The sequence below is a fragment of the Astatotilapia calliptera genome, chromosome 3 (genome assembly GCF_964374335.1).
Source record: "Astatotilapia calliptera chromosome 3, fAstCal68.1, whole genome shotgun sequence".
Classification (NCBI taxonomy): Eukaryota; Metazoa; Chordata; class Actinopteri; order Cichliformes; family Cichlidae; genus Astatotilapia; species Astatotilapia calliptera.
This window is the reverse complement of record NC_137424.1, coordinates 78,697,000-78,717,227: the sequence shown is the minus strand read 5'-3', so window position 1 is coordinate 78,717,227 and position 20,228 is coordinate 78,697,000. Positions and strand designations below refer to the sequence as shown.

The 20,228-nt window shown below is 41.7% G+C and overlaps 1 protein-coding gene across 1 annotated transcript; it reads left to right on the top strand.

Moving 5' to 3' along the window:
* Positions 1 to 7,049: 7,049 nt before the first annotated feature.
* LOC145423519 (butyrophilin-like protein 2) lies at positions 7,050 to 19,747 on the top strand. The gene is made up of 7 exons (XM_080296127.1): positions 7,050 to 9,405; positions 9,515 to 9,640; positions 9,745 to 12,057; positions 17,375 to 17,722; positions 18,476 to 18,799; positions 18,889 to 18,987; positions 19,416 to 19,747. Exons 3-7 carry the CDS (start codon positions 12,021 to 12,023, stop codon positions 19,745 to 19,747), a joined length of 1,140 nt encoding a protein of 379 aa, XP_080152253.1. The 5' UTR covers positions 7,050 to 9,405; positions 9,515 to 9,640; positions 9,745 to 12,020.
* Positions 19,748 to 20,228: the final 481 nt, after the last annotated feature.

The window sequence follows — 20,228 nt, the reverse complement described above, 5'->3', positions numbered from 1 at the left end:
CGTTGGTGGTTCTTTGTATCTGGGGGTGGGCGTCCGGGTACACACCGGCTCACTCCTTGGCGGCCGCTTATTGGGGCTCGCTCGGGCCACTTTGGAGGTGGGGTGCCCCCGGCCTCTCAGCCTGGGGCTCGGTCACTCAGGCACAGCTGGCTGCCGGCGGAGCTCACGGGCGCGTCACTGCAACTCCCCCTGGCTTCTGCTCCGCGGCTGCTGAATGAGCTCTCATCTGGGACTCTCCTTAGCTCTTACTGGGACAGTGGCGCGGCTGCCCCTCTGTGGGTCTTCCTTGGTCTCTTGTGTTCTGGGGGCCTCTGGATGTCTGGAGTTTAGATCTCCTCCATACCTGCTTGATACCATAGAGGACAGGGCTGTGGCTCCCCACACTCTCTAGCAGATCATTACATGGAGAAACCTTTGGAATGCAAGCATGCTGATCCACACAGGTATGCACACAGGTGTACACATGGGTATTCACAGACGTGGACTACAGCTTTCTTGGCTGCTGCCTCAAAGCACACTGTGCGCTGTCTATCTTGCGTGCTGCACAATATCGTTTATTATTTAGTAACTATTGATATCTATGACTAGCTAGTTTATTGTGATGGTGCTTTTTTTTTTTATTATTATGTTGCTCTTTGTTGTTTGCTGTCTCCCCTGTTTTTTTTGTTTTTCTTTCTCTCCATACAGGTGACCCAGGAGTTTGTTTTTTTTCTCTCTTCCCCCCCTTCTCACCGTCTCTTCTCCCCTTTGGTTTTCTTTCTTCCTCTCCCCCTCTTTCTTTCATTCTTTCCCCCTGTCCTATTAAAAAAAAAAAAAAAAAAGGATGACAAAGGATGAACTGAAGCTCCGCCATCACGTGATGTCACATGCTGCTGTTTCTGATGTCACTTCCAGAAAAAAAAAAAAAATACTAAATGTAGCACCCAACTCAAGTAGCTCTGGATTAACCCTCGGTTAAGATGGTGATAGTACTCTGAGCGGGGCCCTGGGTACGTTACTTATTTTATTGGTAAACAGGAGAAACGATAGCTAACCAGTTTTAACCTTTGTACTTAGAAATCTTAATGTTGGCGGTGCCTCCACTTAGTGAAAATAAGGAGTTCTGTCTAATCTTCACTAAGAATAATGAATTTATCTAACATGTTAAACCTCTCTTTTACCTTTTTAGTAACCCTTATCACTTATAAACTCTGTAAATCATAAATATGACACAACACAAAACTTTAAATTCAAAATGTAAGATTTAGTCAAAACAAAGTATGATTTAAATAAAAATAAAAAATACAATATTCCCAGTTCTGAAGTGTTCAATTGGATGGTTTTTTCCTCTTCACAATTCACAGTCAATGTTTTGGAAACAACACATTTATCCAAGATATTCCCCTTTTAAGTTCAGTTCAAATTTGTAACCTTTTAGAGCTCATTTACTGAAACCGTTGCAGGCCTGATCGTTGCTCGGGCTCGTTGGGCCAGAAAACACACAAATGGCCGCTTCGCTTGATAAACAAGCAGAAAACAAAACGCACGTGCTCGTGGCTACTCACAAATCCTTCGGGCTAAGTGCGAGGACAAGCTGAGGGGCAGGCTCGGTTTTGTGACCATGCGGCCTCCACTCGGCAACGTGGTCGGAATTAGCGGCATACATGGGCTGCTGAGCACACTGGGACAAACCCACGGAAATCCTATCCACAGCAGAAGGGTCCAGAGAATTCCTCTCGGTCCACTGTGCATTAGAGATTACTATTTAGTTCCATAGAGTAATCTGTAGCTTACATACTCAGCATACATAGCTAATAGGGGTGCAACGATATTCGTATCGATATTGAACCGTTCGATACAGTGCTTTCGGTTCGGTACGCATATGTATCGAACAATACAACATTTGTAATTTATTTTATCAACTTTCCTTCCGACGATGCTGTCTGTGTTGAGCGCTCAGTGAATCTGCGTTCGACTACTCCGCCTAGGCTGCACTGTTGAGCGCAGATCCACTGAGCACTCAACACAGACAGCATAGTCAGAAGGAAGAGCGCAGGGCAAGCTAGCAAGACACATGGACCTCCCCCACCCTCATTCAGATCTGGCGTTTGGAATTATTTTGGTTTTCATGTGACGTATGACCCTGAAGGTAAGCGAGTCATGGACTAAAGTAAAACAGTATGTTGGATGTGCCATGCAATGCTCAATTACATGGGTGGGAACTAGTGTGTTAGCGCAGTTAGCTCGTTAACGTGTTGGCCGTCTAGCCCCACGCACGGGGCGATCGGCGGTAGCTCGTTAACGGAGATTTGCCGTGTTGTGGCGTTAAGGTCATTTCAACGAGATTAACCTGAAAGCACTAGTGGGAACACAACGAATATGACTGCACATTTACACCGACATCATCCTAGTGCAAAGACCAAAACAACAAGCATGCTACTAACTTTAGCCGAGTCATTTAGACAGCTGTTAGCACATGATTCTCCTTATGCTGCTGAGAATATAGCCCAGAAGAAGCGGATAGTATAGCTTTTATTTTGGAAAGAGACATTTCTCTGTAATAAACTCTCTTTTCCAAAGATGAGTGATTCCTCAATCAGATACAGGGCTCGCAATATCGCTAGCCCGACGTCCTGGAGCTAGCGATTTTTTTCAGTCGGGCTACCAAAATCTATCTCTGCCCTGCCCGTCGGGCTATTGTAGGAAGGAAAAATATATGTCAATGCTTTTGCATTCTTTCAGAAATGTAGCTGGGTAATTATGTCATTGGCATCGGTGAGCCACTGTCAATATGTGACACATTGAAATCGCGTTTGAATTTGCGCTTGTTTTTTTGCTTTCACTTTGCAATCGTGCGAACTGTGTGTAGAGAGCGACAGCAATGATTTGTGAGTGATGATAATTTGTGCACCAATTCCTCTGACATCGTCTTATTAATCGTTAGCTTACTATGCAAACATGACAAGTGAAATCTCCCGCAGCAAGCTTAAACATGTGAGAGGTTGATCGCGCAGAGAATCGCTGAGCTTATGTGAGTCCGTGTGTAAAAGCATTTCAGTTCTGCTGAGCCAAATAAGACAGGTCAGGGTGAAGAAGTGACAGCCAAAGAAAAGCTTACCACAAAACGGAGAAGTTATGACAAATCAGACTATAAGGCAAAAAGAAAGTGCAGCTTTATGGTTTCATGGACTTCTATTTATTGTGATTTTAAACACATTTTTAATGCATTTGAACTCTTGTTTTGTTTTTTTAAACACATATGAAATATTTACAATAAAGTTTTTACATGACAATATTTATATCCTTTTAACCTGTAGTGTCTAAAATAGATATTTGAGACCAGGCTACATAAACAATATATATAACTTATATAAACGTATATATAACTTAATATTGCACACATGCAAAATCATATATATATATATATATATATATATATATATATTTCCTTTGCAGCAAAGGACAAACCACTGTAAGTTTTCAACTTTTTTACTAACGCTGGTTTTTACCCTTTAATTCATCCATTCTTCCATCATTCTGACTCAGGAAAACATTTGCAAGCTTTTAATGGGGATAAGTCGATTATATAAAAAGGCTTTTTCTAAATGTGTTTCACCCATTTCTCCAAAAATTAAGAAAATGCATGTAAAGTTGATTTATTATATTTACCCCGTTTTAGTACTTCTTAAAACAAGACTCAAAGTTGAGGTGGACCTGTGTTACTTTTGTGATTGAGCTTGTGAAACATTTCAACTCTTGTTTTTTTCTTGAACTGATTCAACCAAATTTTGGTTAGACATACACAGCTGTGTAACGCTGAAGTTTGACAGCATCCCTCATTTTGATATCTTTGTCCACATGAAACCTTCTGAAGCTTATATTTTAAAAAAGGCTTCATTACTCGAGGTTTTCCAACATAGTCCTCTTTGGTGACATCTGGTGGACAGAATGTGAACAGCAGCTTGAATCTACAAAGAAGATGAACGGCTTCATCACGACTGCCCACTCTGTAGAGCTGTGACACGTGACAGTTCTAAACAATTAAAATTGGCATGTGAATGAATGAAGTCTTTATTTGTCACTTGCACTTGCCTACAGGTGAAATTGGACCTTTTCTGACCATATATGCAATACAAAAACATCACATTGTCTATTTGATTAATAATTTCAGTATTAAACGTTTACCCTGGTGTGTTCTCCCTTTGCTTGTGACTTCACGATATTTGAAAACATACCAGATAGAAAAAATATTTAACCATCAACCCATCTCAGAGGAAGAGGAAGTTTGTTCCAGTCTGAGCGTCTGTCCAGTGTGAGGCCTGTGATTGGTTGACTGTTAGGAAGCAACAGTGACTTCCTGTTTTGTCCCTCAGCTGCTGACTCAGCTCAGTTCACCCATCCTCACACTGCTCTGTGGTGCTGAAGCACCAACATCCTGCCTGGAGGGAAGGTACCCCACAGCAGGGGAAGAAATAATGAAGAGAGTGCACCTGATGTGGTAACTAGGACATCAAGCTTTAGTATGCTTCTTCGCCCTTAGACTATGTTACTGTTTATCATCCTTACTTGGTATATTTTCAGTTAAACCTCAGGTAGTTTAAGTATTTATGAACTAAACAGTCTCAATTTTGCTAGATTATGTTGTGAGATTTAATTTCAGTCTTTGTGATTTAGAGAGCAGTAAATGTCACTGTTGAATGAGTCCTTTGACTTCACTCCTTTTTTATGAAATTTGCCTAAAAGGATGTGATTTTCTGATTTCTTCTCATGTTTGATGCTCTTATTAGACACTACACTGTCTCCAGGTTTGAAGGTTCCTGCTGGTGGACCAGCTCTGATGTGCTTAAATAAACTGAAGTTTGTACAGTCAGATTATCTTTGTAGGTTTTATGAGCCTTTGATCAAATAACAGTCTGCATGTCTCTGACCAAGAAGGAGGCAAACTCTCTGCTGTAGTCACAGAACAACATGTAAACAACAGAACTTGGTGACAGGAAACAGGGAAACATCTTCCTTCACTGAGGTCACAGCAGAGTCTTTAACTTTCCCATCACACCACTGGTGGAGTCTCATCCCAGCCGGATGTTTGGTACCACGAGTAAAGACCCAACATCTCCAGCGTGACCTCTGTTTAAGGCTTTTATGCTGAAACATTTTTTTAAGGGTAAACGCACCCGTGCCATGAAGATAAAGACACATAAACATGTGACCTGGAGTTTTTGAGCTTTGCTTTAATCTGTGGTTAACCACAATAATCCTGAAGCCAGCTTAATGTGTTTTAAAACTGAGGAACAAAAAAGGAGAAGAAGATTAAACGCAGAAAACAGGAAGTAAGAAAGAGTCAAGATGTGACTGTTCACACTTTTATGTGTTCGATCATCTGAGAAATAAAACGAAAATCTTTGCCTCGGGCATTATGTGAAACTTCTGAAACCTTTAAATTTACTGAAGCAAATGTTGAAGCGCGAGTAAGAACAAGAGATGCACCAGTATCATTGTCTTCCTCACTAACTTCAGTGAAACCAGTAAATCTGTTTGTACAGAAGAAGAGTTTGTTCCTCTGTGTCAGCTTTATTTGACTCCTGTGAGCTCCTTAATGTAAAGCCTGTTGCTGATGCTGCGTGAACGCCAACGTCTGAAATCAGCAGCTGTTTCACTTAAGGCACATGTGACCAAATTAACACACATACCTCAATCTCCTCCCAGCATGCACTGGAGGCCTGTAGGCTGTCAGATATGGGATTAGGGTTATTCTCTGCATTCATGAAGGTGTTTAATGTTTTATGCTATGATATCCACACATTGCTTAGCTGGAACAATAAAACTCCTGCTCTGACTTCCTTTTTTAAAAATATCTTTAGACATGAACAGAAGAAACTGATGCACCTATTAAAGCACCAGAGTTGCAAAAAATCATTTTCTTGAGTGAGTGCAGTAAGATGTTTCTTCTGGTTTTGTTCAGTATTTGCAGTAATGGCCTTCTCTGTGGTTCACACATAGAGACGTCTTTTTGGAAATGGAAGTTATTGCGTCTCTCTGCGTCAGCTGATAGAGTCATGTGATGGAGTCATGTGACGCAGTTCATTTGAGTCAGCAGCAAATTAGCAGGATTCATTTACAGCAGGATGAAGATGTTTCTACTGTCTCTGCTACTTGTGAACGGTACTGTTACCTTCAATTATTAGTATTATCATTAATGATGATTTTACTCTATTTTACATGAGGCAAATGATCTTACTGTCATTTTTATAAAATGTTGATTGTGATACGTAGAATTTATAATCTGTTATATATTTAAAACCATAAACTATTGTTACACAAATTATTTCAAGTAAAATGGAAACAATGGGGATGATTGATTTCATTAATATAGTTCATGGCTTGTTGCTTAATGGCTTATTATGTGTTTTCATTAAGAAGTTATGAGGGTTAAAACATTTGTTTAATGCTCTAAATCTGGAATGTGGCAACTTTGAGTTCTGGCGCACCAAAACTAGCACAGAGGGGATCTGGTTTAATTTGATGCCGCAGGACTTAAGACATAGTAGAGAAATCAGAGTGTGTCCAGTGAAGGACTGGACCAGTACATGTGAAGCAATGTACCAGGAGCAGCTCTACACCTTCTACAGGTTGGGTCCACCTCTGCATATATGCACACCAACTTAGTCCTGGACCAGTGCTCCCCATGATCTTAAATTGAATAAGCATGTTTCGAACACACACTGATATATTGTAGACTTGGCCAAGGATAGAATGCCGCAGTTGATCTCTGATATGAATGTTAAGGTCTTTTTCTAATTTAGTCTTAATGAAAGCTACTGGAGAACATTGTAAATTGTAAATGAAATAGTAAAGAACTGATGTTCGTTTGAGAATTAAAAAATCATCTACAGGATCGTCTGTTTTGAGGGAATCGTACTGTCAGTGTCTGCACATAGTGTGTGACCTGTAAAAAGCAAAAACACTGAAGAGCAGCAGTGCCAACACTTGCAAATTGTCCATCTACACATAAGTCTGCAAAGGATTTTAGACCCTTTCTGTGCCAGATGTGGAACACCGTCACTGAAGGAAAAAACAATTCATTTGCTCCAATTGGGCCTTGAAGTGAAAAAGCCTGGTGGCCAATGCTCTTCCTAAACTGGGACCAAATTCTAAGAGGTTGATGGACTACTCTATTATTACTAGGCAAGAGAAAGGGATAAGCCTAAAGTCACAGGTAAAGAAACCATGATGACCCAAACTGGTGATGACAGTTCAAGATTGTAGCGTCACCAATATAATGCATCATAAAACAGAGTAATAGCCCATTCCTGATATTTGTGGCCCAATGGTAGTACTGGAAATTGGAAAGGGCTAAGCCTCCCACCGGCTTGGGTCTTTGAAGAAGAGCTTTCCTCAGTTTTAGATGTTTACCATTCCAAATAAATAATTGATTAAGAAAACCAGAGATTTAAAAAAGGGTTTGAGAATTAGGACTGGAAGGCATTCAAATACATGTAGAAATGTTGGTAGTAGCATCATTTTTACACTGTGTCAAATCCCCAACTCTTTGACCTTCAGGCTGAAGGAAGAACAACACTCGGTGTTTAATGCTGAATCAACAATCTCTTTAATCCATACACTTCTCATTATTCCATACAAACTCTTTAAGCATTACAAACGTCTGGACGGGAGATATGCACAGGAGGGTGTCTGGCAAACTCTCGAAGTGTCCACGTGACCATTTCTCACATTCTTATAGCTTTGGCCCCTCCTCCAAACTCAGCACTCACATTCTCTCTCTCTCTCAGTGAGCCTAAGTCATGACCTTGGCTTCCTGTTTTTCTCCTCCTGTATGTTCTGTTCTCTTTGTAATCAGAAAAGCAAGGCCATGATGCTCTGCAAACAGTATTTCTTATAAATCAGCAGTATAATGCATCATAAAACAGTGCAATATCCCATTCCTTTTTTTCCCAGAATAAACAATCAGTTACAATCAAACAATCAATCTGCTGGTCCCTCTCTAGTCTGATCAACAGTGTTTCAGTAACTTTCCACTAGAAGATGCTCCCCTGTTATCTACTTTCTCCCAGGCAAGCGTGGGCGAGAGTCTACAGCCTTCTACCCTCCAAGGACACGTAGTCTAATGCCTTTATTTTCAGGCCTGTGTCCACTTAATACTACACTATATGGTTATATGGCATTTTAGTCAATATAAAGCATAGAATTGAGGCACTTCAAATATTTCCACAACTGTTAATCCTGCCCATTAAAGACAAACATGATGGCGTAGAGCCTAAAATGGTAAGAATAGGGACAATTAGTTAATACTGAAGCAGACCATGTTTTTTTTTTTTTTTTTTTTAATAAAAGTCTGTAAAAAATCAATTTGGGCCTGGAGATTTCCTGGATTTTCTCATTATTATTATTATTAATATTATTATTATTTTATTTATTTATTAACTGTTTTAAACTTCAGCCTTGTCTTGACCAAGTTACTGACCAATTACAAGTAGGTTGCAAGCAAATGATTTAATGAATGCTGAGATGGTGTTAATCATATACTATGATCTTCACAGTCACCTAACCCAGCTCAAAATCTGAGACATTTTAGACCAACCAGCATTAAATAAGAGGATGTCTTGGGTAGGAATGATTTTTACATCCTCCAGGAGGATAACAGGAATGTGACGAATGTATGCAGAGGAGACTGATGGAGGATCAACACTTGCTGGTTTTGCTGTCATTTGTTTTATTTAATGGTCAATGTTATATTCCCAGTGCTGCAGGCTTGTCAAATCTAAAACCATTATTTGAATACAGTCAAGCTGCTTGAGTTTGATTTTACCGGTTACAATGACATTAAAGGCATTAACTTCAGTCTTGGAACCTGAAACGAATCTGTATGTTTCCCTGGTTGAACTGGTGCACTCAGACTGGACTATTCCCATTTCCCTCACAGAGTGCAGATTTTTCAGAGAAGTTCGACATGTGCTGATTGAATGCTCTTTGATTTCAGTATCTCTTGTCCTTATAAATAAGTTACCTGCACTCCTGCAAACAACCTCAAAATATGGAGCTAATTTGTGTTTTTCTATGTGCTCACAGTTTCCCAGGCTGTGGTGGTGGAGGTGAATGAGGGGAAAATGTTTGTCCTATTACCCTGCCAGTACTCAAGAGTCATATTTAAGAACCACACAGTGATGTGGACTCGCAATGATCTTAATCCCAAAACTGTCCACCGACAACGAGAAGGAGGAGATGATCTTAGAGAACAAAACCAGCGTTACAGCGAGCGCACATCGATGAGACCTGATGCTCTGGACTCTGGAGACTTCAGCCTCACTCTGAGAAAACCAGCAGAGTCTCACAGTGGAAAATACACCTGCTCCATCACTGATGGAGAAGAAGAACTGATAGTCAGACACATATGGCTGCAAGTGAAAGGTAATAAATAAATGACACCTGCTGTAACCACAGATCAAAGACTAATGCCAGACTCAGGCCCAGGTTAAAATATGTTGGATGATATTAATTATCTGTTGTTTTTTCCCAGCAGGATCTGTGTTCATGGAGTGGTTTATGACAACTTTATTCTGTGTTGTGGTCATCCTTGTTTGCATAGCTTATGTCTACGGTGCTCTCAGGAGTGAAGCATTACAGCACAGAGCAGAGAAGTAATGTGAGTCTGTGTCTTGCTGTGTTGTTCTTTTGTATGACTGCATTCATGTTTAGGGGTTTAGCCGAACAGACACATGTTCTGCTGCTTTCCTCTCCGTTCTTTAGGAAATGTAAGAGGAGAAGCTTGCTCTGCTCCACAGCTGACCTGCCTCAGGAAACTACAGTGGACTGGAGGTGCTCAAACTACAAACATGGCTGTCCACATCTGATGGTTTAACTGGCATGCTAAAAACAGCCAAAGTGAAAATGATTCAGATCTGTTAACCTAAATATATAACTGCTGTTTAGATTGAGGTCAGAGGTCCTTAATACTGGATATTACACTCTGGACAGGAAACACACACCAAACTGTCTGTTTTCTGTGTTGTACTGATGTTAAGCTGTTTTCTAGCAGGGCAGTTTTTCCTTTTTGACTCTGCTGGTGACCATCGGGGGCACGCTTTAAAAACTCAAAATCTTACCAAGTATGTTTGTCTTATTTCTTGTGAAAAAAAAGTCATGACACTTAAAATAAGACAAAAGCAGCTAAAGAGTAATATTTCAGTAAGATATGTGAACTTATTAGCCAGTGAATCTTGAATTTCCACTTGTTCTATTGGCAGATTTTTCATTATTTCAAGTAAAAATATCTTGTATCAAGTGAGACAAAAAGTAAATCACTCACTCAGACAGTGTTTCTACATAAATGCTTTCTATCTAACATTCACATCAACAAGCTGCCCAAACAGATTTTATTTGCAAAGGGGAAGCAAACCATCAACCTTCTGATTTGTCGATGACCTGCTCATCCCCCTGAGTCACAGCAGCCTCGTGTGTTTTAGACGTCAGTGAAGCACATTTGTTCCATCAGTATGTTTTCAATCACACGTGAGAGTAACAGTCTAACTGGGGAGCATGAAAATGTTTCATTAATCCACTTGTGTGATCTTAAAGCTTTCCCACACCCCTGAACTGTTTCATAAACCTAAACGCAACAGAAAATAAAGTTTATTTAAACTTTATATTTTCTTCAAACAGTTTTAAAATAAACCCGAGACCAGTGAACATCATGAGTGTGGATGTGGAAGCTGCTGCTCTGTGAGCGTGGGAAAGTTTCAAATAAATACAGGGTCATGAGTGGCCACATGGGGGCGCTGCTGGGCGCTTTTTGATCTATTCAAAAATGCATTGATCCTTCAGTCTGCTGGGTCTGAGCAAACACCGTAAAATCACAGCATTGTAAATATAATGAATCTGAATATTGAAGAAAAAGAAGAAGCTTTATTTCCACAGATGAAGGAGAGATGTTATTACCTCCTGTTTTACAGTTTATTTACAGACACACTTAATTTACAATAAATCTGAATTTATGGTTGTTATTCATTCATATCAGCATGTGTGCTGTTAGAGCAGCTTCTTTCTGTCACACCCAGAAAAGACTGAAGTCCATCCTGAGCCTGTAAAACGTCTCTGTTGTTAACACGGTTTTTGAAACAAAGCCCAGAGTCCTTCTGTCCTGAACTGTAGAAGTTAATCATTGATTTTACCCTCTGCCAGGATCAGAGCTTTACTCCAGCTGTCTGACTTCTTCATGTGTCTGTGTCACATTCACTGACTGCCTCTTCTTCTTTGTTTCTCTTTGAGAAGCTTTACATTTAAAACGAGGCATCGAAGCTTCAGTAAAGCCTTTATTTAGATCCTGTGTGCAGCTGCACGACCAACATGTGACTTTCAGCTTTGATTCAAAGTGTTTCATTAACAGCATCACATTAACTGATCTGGAATGAAAGACATGTTTACACAGGGTGAGGCTGTTCACTTATTTAATGACACTAAATGAATGAAACACATCAAACCTGCAGCTGGTTTAAAGTGTTTTATGGGTTTTGACTGTAATTTTAAATAAATGTGCTGAAAAGCTGAAGTTAAACCATCAGAGAGTAAAAACTAAGATCTTACAGGAAGTCCTGACCTGCTCGGCTGCAGGTTCAGTTTATCAGAGTTTGAGTTTCTGTTCTTCTCTACATACAGACTGTAACACCGACCTGAAACTGTAAACTCGTCATTCAAGAACCAAATTTAAACATTAACAAGTTTGTTTTGTTTTTTTTCAAAGTTCACATCTTATTGCTGCTTTACTGAAGTTTGGTCGAGTCGGGCTGTAAATGATCTGTGACACAGACACACCTTAATGAGCCGTCTGCTCACACTTCTCCTCACAGACTTTGATTTAACTCTGTGGATCAGCTGTGACATGGTCACAGTGGGTACTGTAGCCGTCAGCCTCATGTCCCGTCTGAAGCAGTGTGAGAGTGTCAGTAGATGATCAGCAGAGGAAAGTGAAGCTGCTGTGAGCTGATGTCCTGAAGGGCTTTTAAAGAGTCTCTGAGTTTGACAGGAACATGAAGATGTTTGTGGTGTTTGTGATCCTCCTGCACGGTAAGTACACCTTCCTCTCTCTGCTCTCATCATCAGCTTTTCTTTCATCTCTCTCTCTTTAATGTGTTGAAGTGCAGCAGGAGGAGATTTCCATCAAACACTGGATTCTGATTCAGATCAAACTAACAATCCAAAGCAGCAACTTTCAAATCTCTGGATTCTTCTTGGTGCCTTTCAGATGAGCTCATGTTACAATCAGCTGCTGTGTGTGTTGTTGTGTAGCTGAAGCTCGGACTCACATTTCATATGTGACCAAAGGAAACTTGGTGCTGTGTGTGTGTGTGTGTACGCAGTGGCGGTCCTAGCCTGTTTGGCGCCTCGGGCGAACACTCCCTCTGGCGCGCCCCCCCCCAACCACCACACGCACATATGAAGAGAGAGAGAGTATGCATAGTATGCAAACGGCTACCAAACAGCCATCATAATTCGTCACACAATGAGAACAGGACAAATCAACAACTGACACTGACTAATTAATATTAAAATTTGTAACATAATGTATTGTTTGGACTTTAGTCTGTTACTGTTGCTATTTTTACCATTTCTTCTTGGAGCAACTGTAACTCACATTATTACCTTAGCGATTAATAAAGTATTCTGACTCTGATTGGTTCAGGATGACCTGCCATGATCCAATCACACATCTGCTTACCTGCATCTGTTGCTCGTTTCTCCTCCTCTTCTTTTCTATTTTTTCTAAACTGAGGACCTGATGGCTTTGAACTTTTCTTGTCCATCTTGGTTTTAATTTTGCACTCCAGTATGAACACCCATCCCCCAACCCAAGGATCACCACAACATGATCTAACACACCTACACCTTAGTTCACAGATTCACTTTGTCGAGGGTGCATTTCTGAGATTTCACACAACCCAGGATTCAAATCATGAACACATAATGGGCTTGGATTTACAACATTATGAATGAAATGTGCTCTATTTGGAAGCAGCTGGCCCCTCCCCTTTCGACGGGTTGTGTGTGAGACTTTAAATCATCAAACTGTAAATTTTAAATTGTTATTGAGCCCTTTACCCCGAGTCCTAAAGTGTATGTTTATTTTCTTACTCTTCTTATATATATTGTGTATTTGCACTGCTGTAACTGGAGCCTCGTCGTCTCGTCTCTCTATATACTGGACTGTAGCGGAGATGACAATAAAGTTTACTTTGACTTCAGCAGCGCGCAGGCGCACCGAGGGCTCTCGCGCTCACTTTATAGAATTTCGAAAAAACATCGGTGCAAATTATAAGTCTGTATCATGATGTCTGTTGTTTTCGTGTTTGTTGGTTTGTTTTTATTTTGTTTTATTTTGCGAGTTGGTTATTAGATGCTGCTCCAGCCAGTCAGAGACTCCCCCACCGCCCCGCCCTCTCCTCCCTGTGCTGCAGGCGCACCTCGCAAACGAAGGGCGCCCTTACTCCCAGCAAAAGGGTGATAGAAAACCAATCGGTGCCTGTGCCATTCCCAATATGCGCTGGCTGATGTCGGGGCAGCATGAGTACGAGCAACTTTTATTTATTTTTTGCCGATGCCCGTGATGCCGCCCCAGGCAACCGCCCGTGTCGCCCGTATCTAAAACCGCTACTGTGTGTGTCTGTGTGTGTAAGTGAGGCTGGATGCTTGTTGATGGTTTTGAGTCTGCAGGACTGTCAGCAAAAACAATGTTGTGGTTTAGCAGAAGCTCTGCACTGTGTTTGCACGCAGCACTACAGGAAGCAGCACAGAAGCAGTCACTTCTACACCTCTCAAGTTTAATGTAACTTTCCCGGTGAAATGGTCAGACTGTAGCTGAACGGAGAAAACGCAGCTTCACACTGTGCGCCACGTTATTGTTTCACTGAAACGCATTTCTACAATACTGTTACTGTTACTTGTACTCTCTGCAGTGTTTAAATGCTTACATATACACACACAGTTACTGTCCCTCCACACATACGACTCGGTTCTGCTTCTATGCCCCAGCTTTGTTTACTTTTTCCCACCGAGGCTTCTAGACTTCTGATTGGCCAACATTTCTACACGGTTAGGAATCTAGCGCCACCTGCTGCTTTGGCATGTTCATAGCAGCGTTTTCCTTCATTTCTGCCTTTATGTGTGGACGGGATTATTTTTTAAAACGAAAACAGAAAATCTCCATTTTCAAAAATACCCATGTACGTGTGGACGTAGCCTGAATGACATGGTACTCTCCACCTAAGAACTGAGGGTGGTGGGAAGAGAGAGGCCTGGGTCTGTCTGCCCCAGTGACTCATATCTGGATAAGCAGAAGATGGATGGATGAAACCTGCTGCCCAGCTGTCGTACAGTAGTGTTGGGTGCAGGCAGCGTGGAAAGCAGCCTGTATTGTGCCAGTGCCAAAAATAAGGTGTCCGGCTATATGTTTTTTTCTTTCATTTTTCTAATGTTTTCAATACATCCAACCCAACATACTCAAAGACAAGCTCACAGCAGACTGAAAATGCAACTGTGAGTCCTACCATAACCAGGAATACTTGGGTGATGGTGCCATCATGTTGTGTACAAGATTCAGCGACTGGACTGGATAAAATCTTCCTCACACTGAACACCTCAAAGACAAAGGAAATGATAGCAGATCTATGAAGATTCAGGCCTCCTCTCTAGCCTTTGAAAGCTCGTGTCACACAGAGGTGGTAACAAAGATAAATATCTACGTTTACGCCCTGATAACAAACTAGACTGTAACTTGAACACAGACGAACTATAAAAAAAGGGGCGAGAGCCTCGTTTTGTTAATAAAACTAAGATCTCTCTGCAGTTAAATACTGAAGGTGTTCAGTCTGTGGTGGAAAGTGTGCTGCTCTACGCTGCAGTCTGCTGGAGAGGCAGCATCAGGAACAGTGATGCAAGGAGACTGGACAAACTGGTGAGGAGAGCTGTCTCTGTGAGCCAGACTGGGCACAGTGGGGGGAGTGGTGGGAAGATGCACAACTCTGATCGACCACTTCATAACATCTTTGTGGAAGAAGAAACCATCAGTACTGACTCATCAGGCTTTTAATTCTCATACAAATGGCTGATGAGTTATGTCAGACAGATGAATTTCCCTCTGAGATCAATAACATTTTTCTTGGCACCAATTAGACAGTTCATGTTTCAAGGATCTAGTTTTATAGAAAAAACCCAGAGATTATTTTTTAGCAAAATTTGAATCAGTGTTACACGATCTTCCCCTGCAATGCACTCAACTAAAGCAATGCAATTTTTTCATAATGCACATTTCAATGTGCCTACACAGCAGACAGAAACAAACATTTTTGATACAGTGGGGCAAAAAAGTATTTAGTCAGCCACCGATTGTGCAAGTTCCCCCACCTAAAATGATGACAGAGGTCAGTAATTTGCACCAGAGGTACACTTCAACTGTGAGAGACAGAATGTGAAAAAAAAATCCATGAATCCACATGGTAGGATTTGTAAAGAATTTATTCGTAAATCAGGGTGGAAAATAAGTATTTGGTCAATAACAAAAATACAACTCAATACTTTGTAACATAACCTTTGTTGGCAATAACAGAGGTCAAACGTTTACTATAGGTCTTTACCAGGTTTGCACACACAGTAGCTGGTATTTTGGCCCATTCCTCCATGCAGATCTTCTCGAGAGCAGTGATGTTTTGGGGCTGTCGCCGAGCAACACGGACTTTCAACTCCCGCCACAGATTTTCTATGGGGTTGAGGTCTGGAGACTGGCTAGGCCACTCCAGGACTTTCAAATGCTTCTTACGGAGCCACTCCTTTGTTGCCCGGGCGGTGTGTTTTGGATCATTGTCATGTTGGAAGACCCAGCCTCGTTTCATCTTCAAAGTTCTCACTGATGGAAGGAGGTTTTGGCTCAAAATCTCACGATACATGGCCCCATTCATTCTGTCCTTAACACGGATCAGTCGTCCTGTCCCCTTGGCAGAAAAACAGCCCCATAGCATGATGTTTCCACCCCCATGCTTCACAGTAGGTATGGTGTTCTTGGGATGCAACTCAGTATTCTTCTTCCTCCAAACACGACGCGTTGAGTTTATACCAAAAAGTTCTACTTTGGTTTCATCTGACCACATGACATTCTCCCAATCCTCTGCTGTATCATCCATGTGCTCTCTGGCAAACTTCAGACGGGCCTGGACATGCACTGGCTTCAGCAGCGGAACACGTCTGGCACTGCGGGATTTGATTCCCTGCCGTTGTAGTGTGTTACTGATGGTGACCTTTGTTACTTTGGTCCCAGCTCTCTGCAGGTCATTCACCAGGTCCCCCCGTGTGGTTCTGGGATCTTTGCTCACCGTTCTCATGATCATTTTGACCCCACGGGATGAGATCTTGCGTGGAGCCCCAGATGGAGGGAGATTATCAGTGGTCTTGTATGTCTTCCATTTTCTGATGATTGCTCCCACAGTTGATTTTTTCACACCAAGCTGCTTGCCTATTGTAGATTCACTCTTCCCAGTCTGGTGCAGGTCTACAATACTTTTCCTGGTGTCCTTCGAAAGCTCTTTGGTCTTGGCCATGGCGGAGTTTGGAGTCTGACTGTTTGAGGCTGTGGACAGGTGTCTTTTATACAGATGATGAGTTCAAACAGGTGCCATTCATACAGGTAACGAGTGGGGGACAGAAAAGCGTCTTACAGAAGACGTTACAGGTCTGTGAGAGCCAGAGATTTTCCATGTTTGAGGTGACCAAATACTTATTTTCCACCCTGATTTACGAATAAATTCTTTACAAATCCTACCATGTGAATTCATGGATTTTTTTTTCACATTCTGTCTCTCACAGTTGAAGTGTACCTCTGGTGCAAATTACTGACCTCTGTCATCATTTTAAGTGGGGGAACTTGCACAATCGGTGGCTGACTAAATACTTTTTTGCCCCACTGTATATTAACTTATTTAAGCAGACCATTTAGTATCAGCAACATTTATACTATAGTTTAGACCCCTAAGAAACTCCTGATGGTATTTTTAGTTGTAAAAATTGAAAACTGCTGATTGAAATTGAATTTTTACTCATTTGAAATGATGAGCGGCAGTCAGGTGCCTGACCTGTTAGACCTTTGTATTAGAATTTCATGGTCAACAGAGTCGAACGCAGCAGTGAGACTGAACAGAACAGAAACTGCAGTTTCATGGATATGTGCTCGACTAAAGAGGTGCAAGACTTTAACTTTGTCAACTACAGCTGAAAACCCTTGATGATTAAAATAAACTACAGTTAATGTGATTGGCTGACTACTCTGCTCCCTGCAGATAAATGTGGTCTCTGAGACAAACTCACAGCGTGCAGCTAATCTGTGTTTATGTGTCCTCAGTTTCCCAGCATGCCCTGGCTGTGCTGGTGCAGGTGTATGAGGAAGCAAAGGTTGCTCTGCTGCCCTGCCGGTTCTCAGGCTTCATTCCTGATCAACCCACAGTGATGTGGACTCGCAGTGATCTGGATCCCAAAACTGTCCACATGACACAAGAAGGAGGAGATGACCTTACAGGACAAAACCAGCATTACAGCGGGCGCACATCAATGATGGTCGATGCTCTGAACACTGGAGATTTCAGCCTCACTCTGAGAAAACCACAACGGACCGACGTCGGCAACTACACCTGCACCATGAGTGATGGGACAGGAGAATGGAGACTGACAGATTTACAGCTGCAGGTCAAAGGTCAGCAACAAACCCCAGATGAACATACAGGTGAAAAAATCTGTCCTGTAGACAAAGGTTAGAGGTCAAATGGAGAGGTAGTATATCCTTAAAAAAACTGGAAGGAAGGACAAAAGAGGTTGAGGGAGATGAAAGCGGCAGGAACTGAACCATCTACAGCCACTTTTTATGCAAATCAGATGGATGAGCAGGAAATGCTCTAAAAATGTGCTGATGCGAGATGGAACGACTCCCCTGTAACTCTAAGATGAATGTGTCTGCTTTTGCCACTGCAAATGATGTTGTGAATCTGAGTTTTTAGCCATTGCATTATAAAGTATTTGCTTATAATACTTATACATAGGAGATTTTTCTTTGGTGGACTGGCTAAGCTGGAGACAGAACCTGTGAATGTTTAATGAAGGCATCCAGAATAAAGGGCACAGTCTCAGTTCAGGAGACAGAGAACCTCTCTGCTTTTAAGATCAGACATCAACCTTTCACCATCCCTGCTGCTGTACACTCAAAGTGCTGGGAGGACTTCCCATGATACACTGAGCACTTCTCGTCCACTCCCCTCTTTTCACCCCACTTTTCAGTGGTTTCCCTGTTGGTGAGTAATGCCCGGTAAACCAAATAATACCATCAGACATCTTCACCAGTAAAAAGCCAGAGTCAGAGCTCAGGAATGCAGATGTTCATCAGGTTTCAGTTACCACTAATGTTTTTCGGCTCCTGCTCTTGTGGTTGATAATGTTGCTCTTGTCCTCATAGATGACCCAATGAAGGTGACAGTGGGGGAAGGGTCAGAGTCTGTCCTCTTACCCTGCAAAACAAAACCTGGGCTGCCAAAGGACATCGCACTGGAGTGGACTTGTGCTGACATAGTGGTCTATGTGTATCCACACAAAAGCGACCACCTTAAGAAACAGGATGGACTTTACAGAGACCGAACGAAGATGAATGAAGACCTGCTGAGAACTGGAGACCTCAGTCTGACCCTGAAACACCCCACAGAGAGAGACAGTGGAGGATACATCTGCACCATCTACAGGGACAAAGACATCCTGAGACAGAAAGTAGTGCTGCAGGTCAAAGGTAAGTGATGCTGACACAGGTCAGAGGTCAATGCTAACAATCAAAGTCACGATTCAGAGATCTTGCTTTTTTTGTGTGTTTCTCCACAGAACAATTTCCACCCTGGGCCACAGCTCTCCTGGTTCTCCTGGGTCTTCTTGTGGTTTCTGGAGGTCTTTTATTTCATTTCCGGCACTATTTCATGCCAGGTAAGTGTCTCCTACTACACTCCCACAATGCTGATGGTTAGCAGGTGTCCTCTGGTGGCTACGTTATAGTCAGTTTTCCTTCAGAAAGTTCATAATCACCATCCAGATGAACATTATCTCTGGCTCGGCCTTTATGTTTGGTTAAGCCATAAAGCAAGTATGGACATGTTGAAATTTCATCATATCCCTCAGCTAACAGGGTTAGAATGACGTTTGTGGTTAGAGTGACTTTTGTTGCCATGATGCCAGGTGTCTCTTGGAAATGAGATTTTTAATCTCAATGAGATTTTTTACCTGGATAAATAAAGGACTAATAAAAAAAATAGAATATTTCATACTGGAACCAGTCAAACATGTTTGAACTGCAAATATTTGACTTCATCCAGTCAAATAAACTGTGCTCATGTTGTGCTTTTTTGTCCTCTCAGACCCCAAGGTGGAGGTGGATTCAGAGGTGGAGTCTGTCCAGCTGCCCTTCAAAACCAAAGTTCACCTGCCTGAAGATGCTAAAGTCGTGTGGAGTAACTCTTACAACAAAAATGTCCACGTGTATGAGAACGGCTCTGACCAGCCTGGAGAACAGGAAGTGGTTTACAGGGATCGAACAAAGATGAATGAAGACCTGCTGAAAACTGGAGACCTCAGTCTGACCCTGAAACACCCCACAGATGGAAACACAGGAGCCTACACCTGCACCGTCTACAGCAGGGAGGGAAACATCTTGCTGAAGAGAAAGGTGGAGCTGAAAGTCAGAGGTTAGTGTTGTACATACAGGTCAAAGGTCAGAGGTCAATGTTGTAACTAGATGACCCGTGCTTGTTCCTACCATTATTGGCTGACCAACAATCTTTTTATCTTTTTCTGATGAAAGAAGCTTAACCCTTTAAGACTGGGTTAAGACACGCTCCATTTTGCGTCACTGTATTTAAATCCCTGTAGAACTGCAACCACATAAGCTAGCGTAATAATTGTTTTTGCATATGAAACCAGTTGCACTTACATCTTATTCCATCAGCTCATCCTAAGTCATGGTTTCCTTCCACATGTAAAAATGCATGAAAAGCAGTTGCAGCAACAATAACATAATATTCCAGAAACACGCTTAAAAATTGGCGTATCCCATAAATTAAACTAAGAAGACACTCAAAATAAATCTCCTGAGGTGGGAAACTATTTTGTGCAACTTTTTTGTATTTACAGTTTTGAGGGATAAACCTCTTAAATTTCCCTAACTAGAAATA

What these genes read in the sequence shown, in the direction of transcription:
- LOC145423519 (XM_080296127.1), top strand. Translation starts at nt 12,021, where the DNA reads ATGAAGATGTTTGTGGTGTTTGTGATCCTCCTGCACG. An exon ending in GTTTGTGATCCTCCTGCACG is followed by an intron (nt 12,058 to 17,374) that starts GTAAGTACACCT and finishes ATGTGTCCTCAG; the next exon opens with TTTCCCAGCATGCCCTGGCT. An exon ending in AGTAGTGCTGCAGGTCAAAG is followed by an intron (nt 18,800 to 18,888) that starts GTAAGTGATGCT and finishes GTTTCTCCACAG; the next exon opens with AACAATTTCCACCCTGGGCC.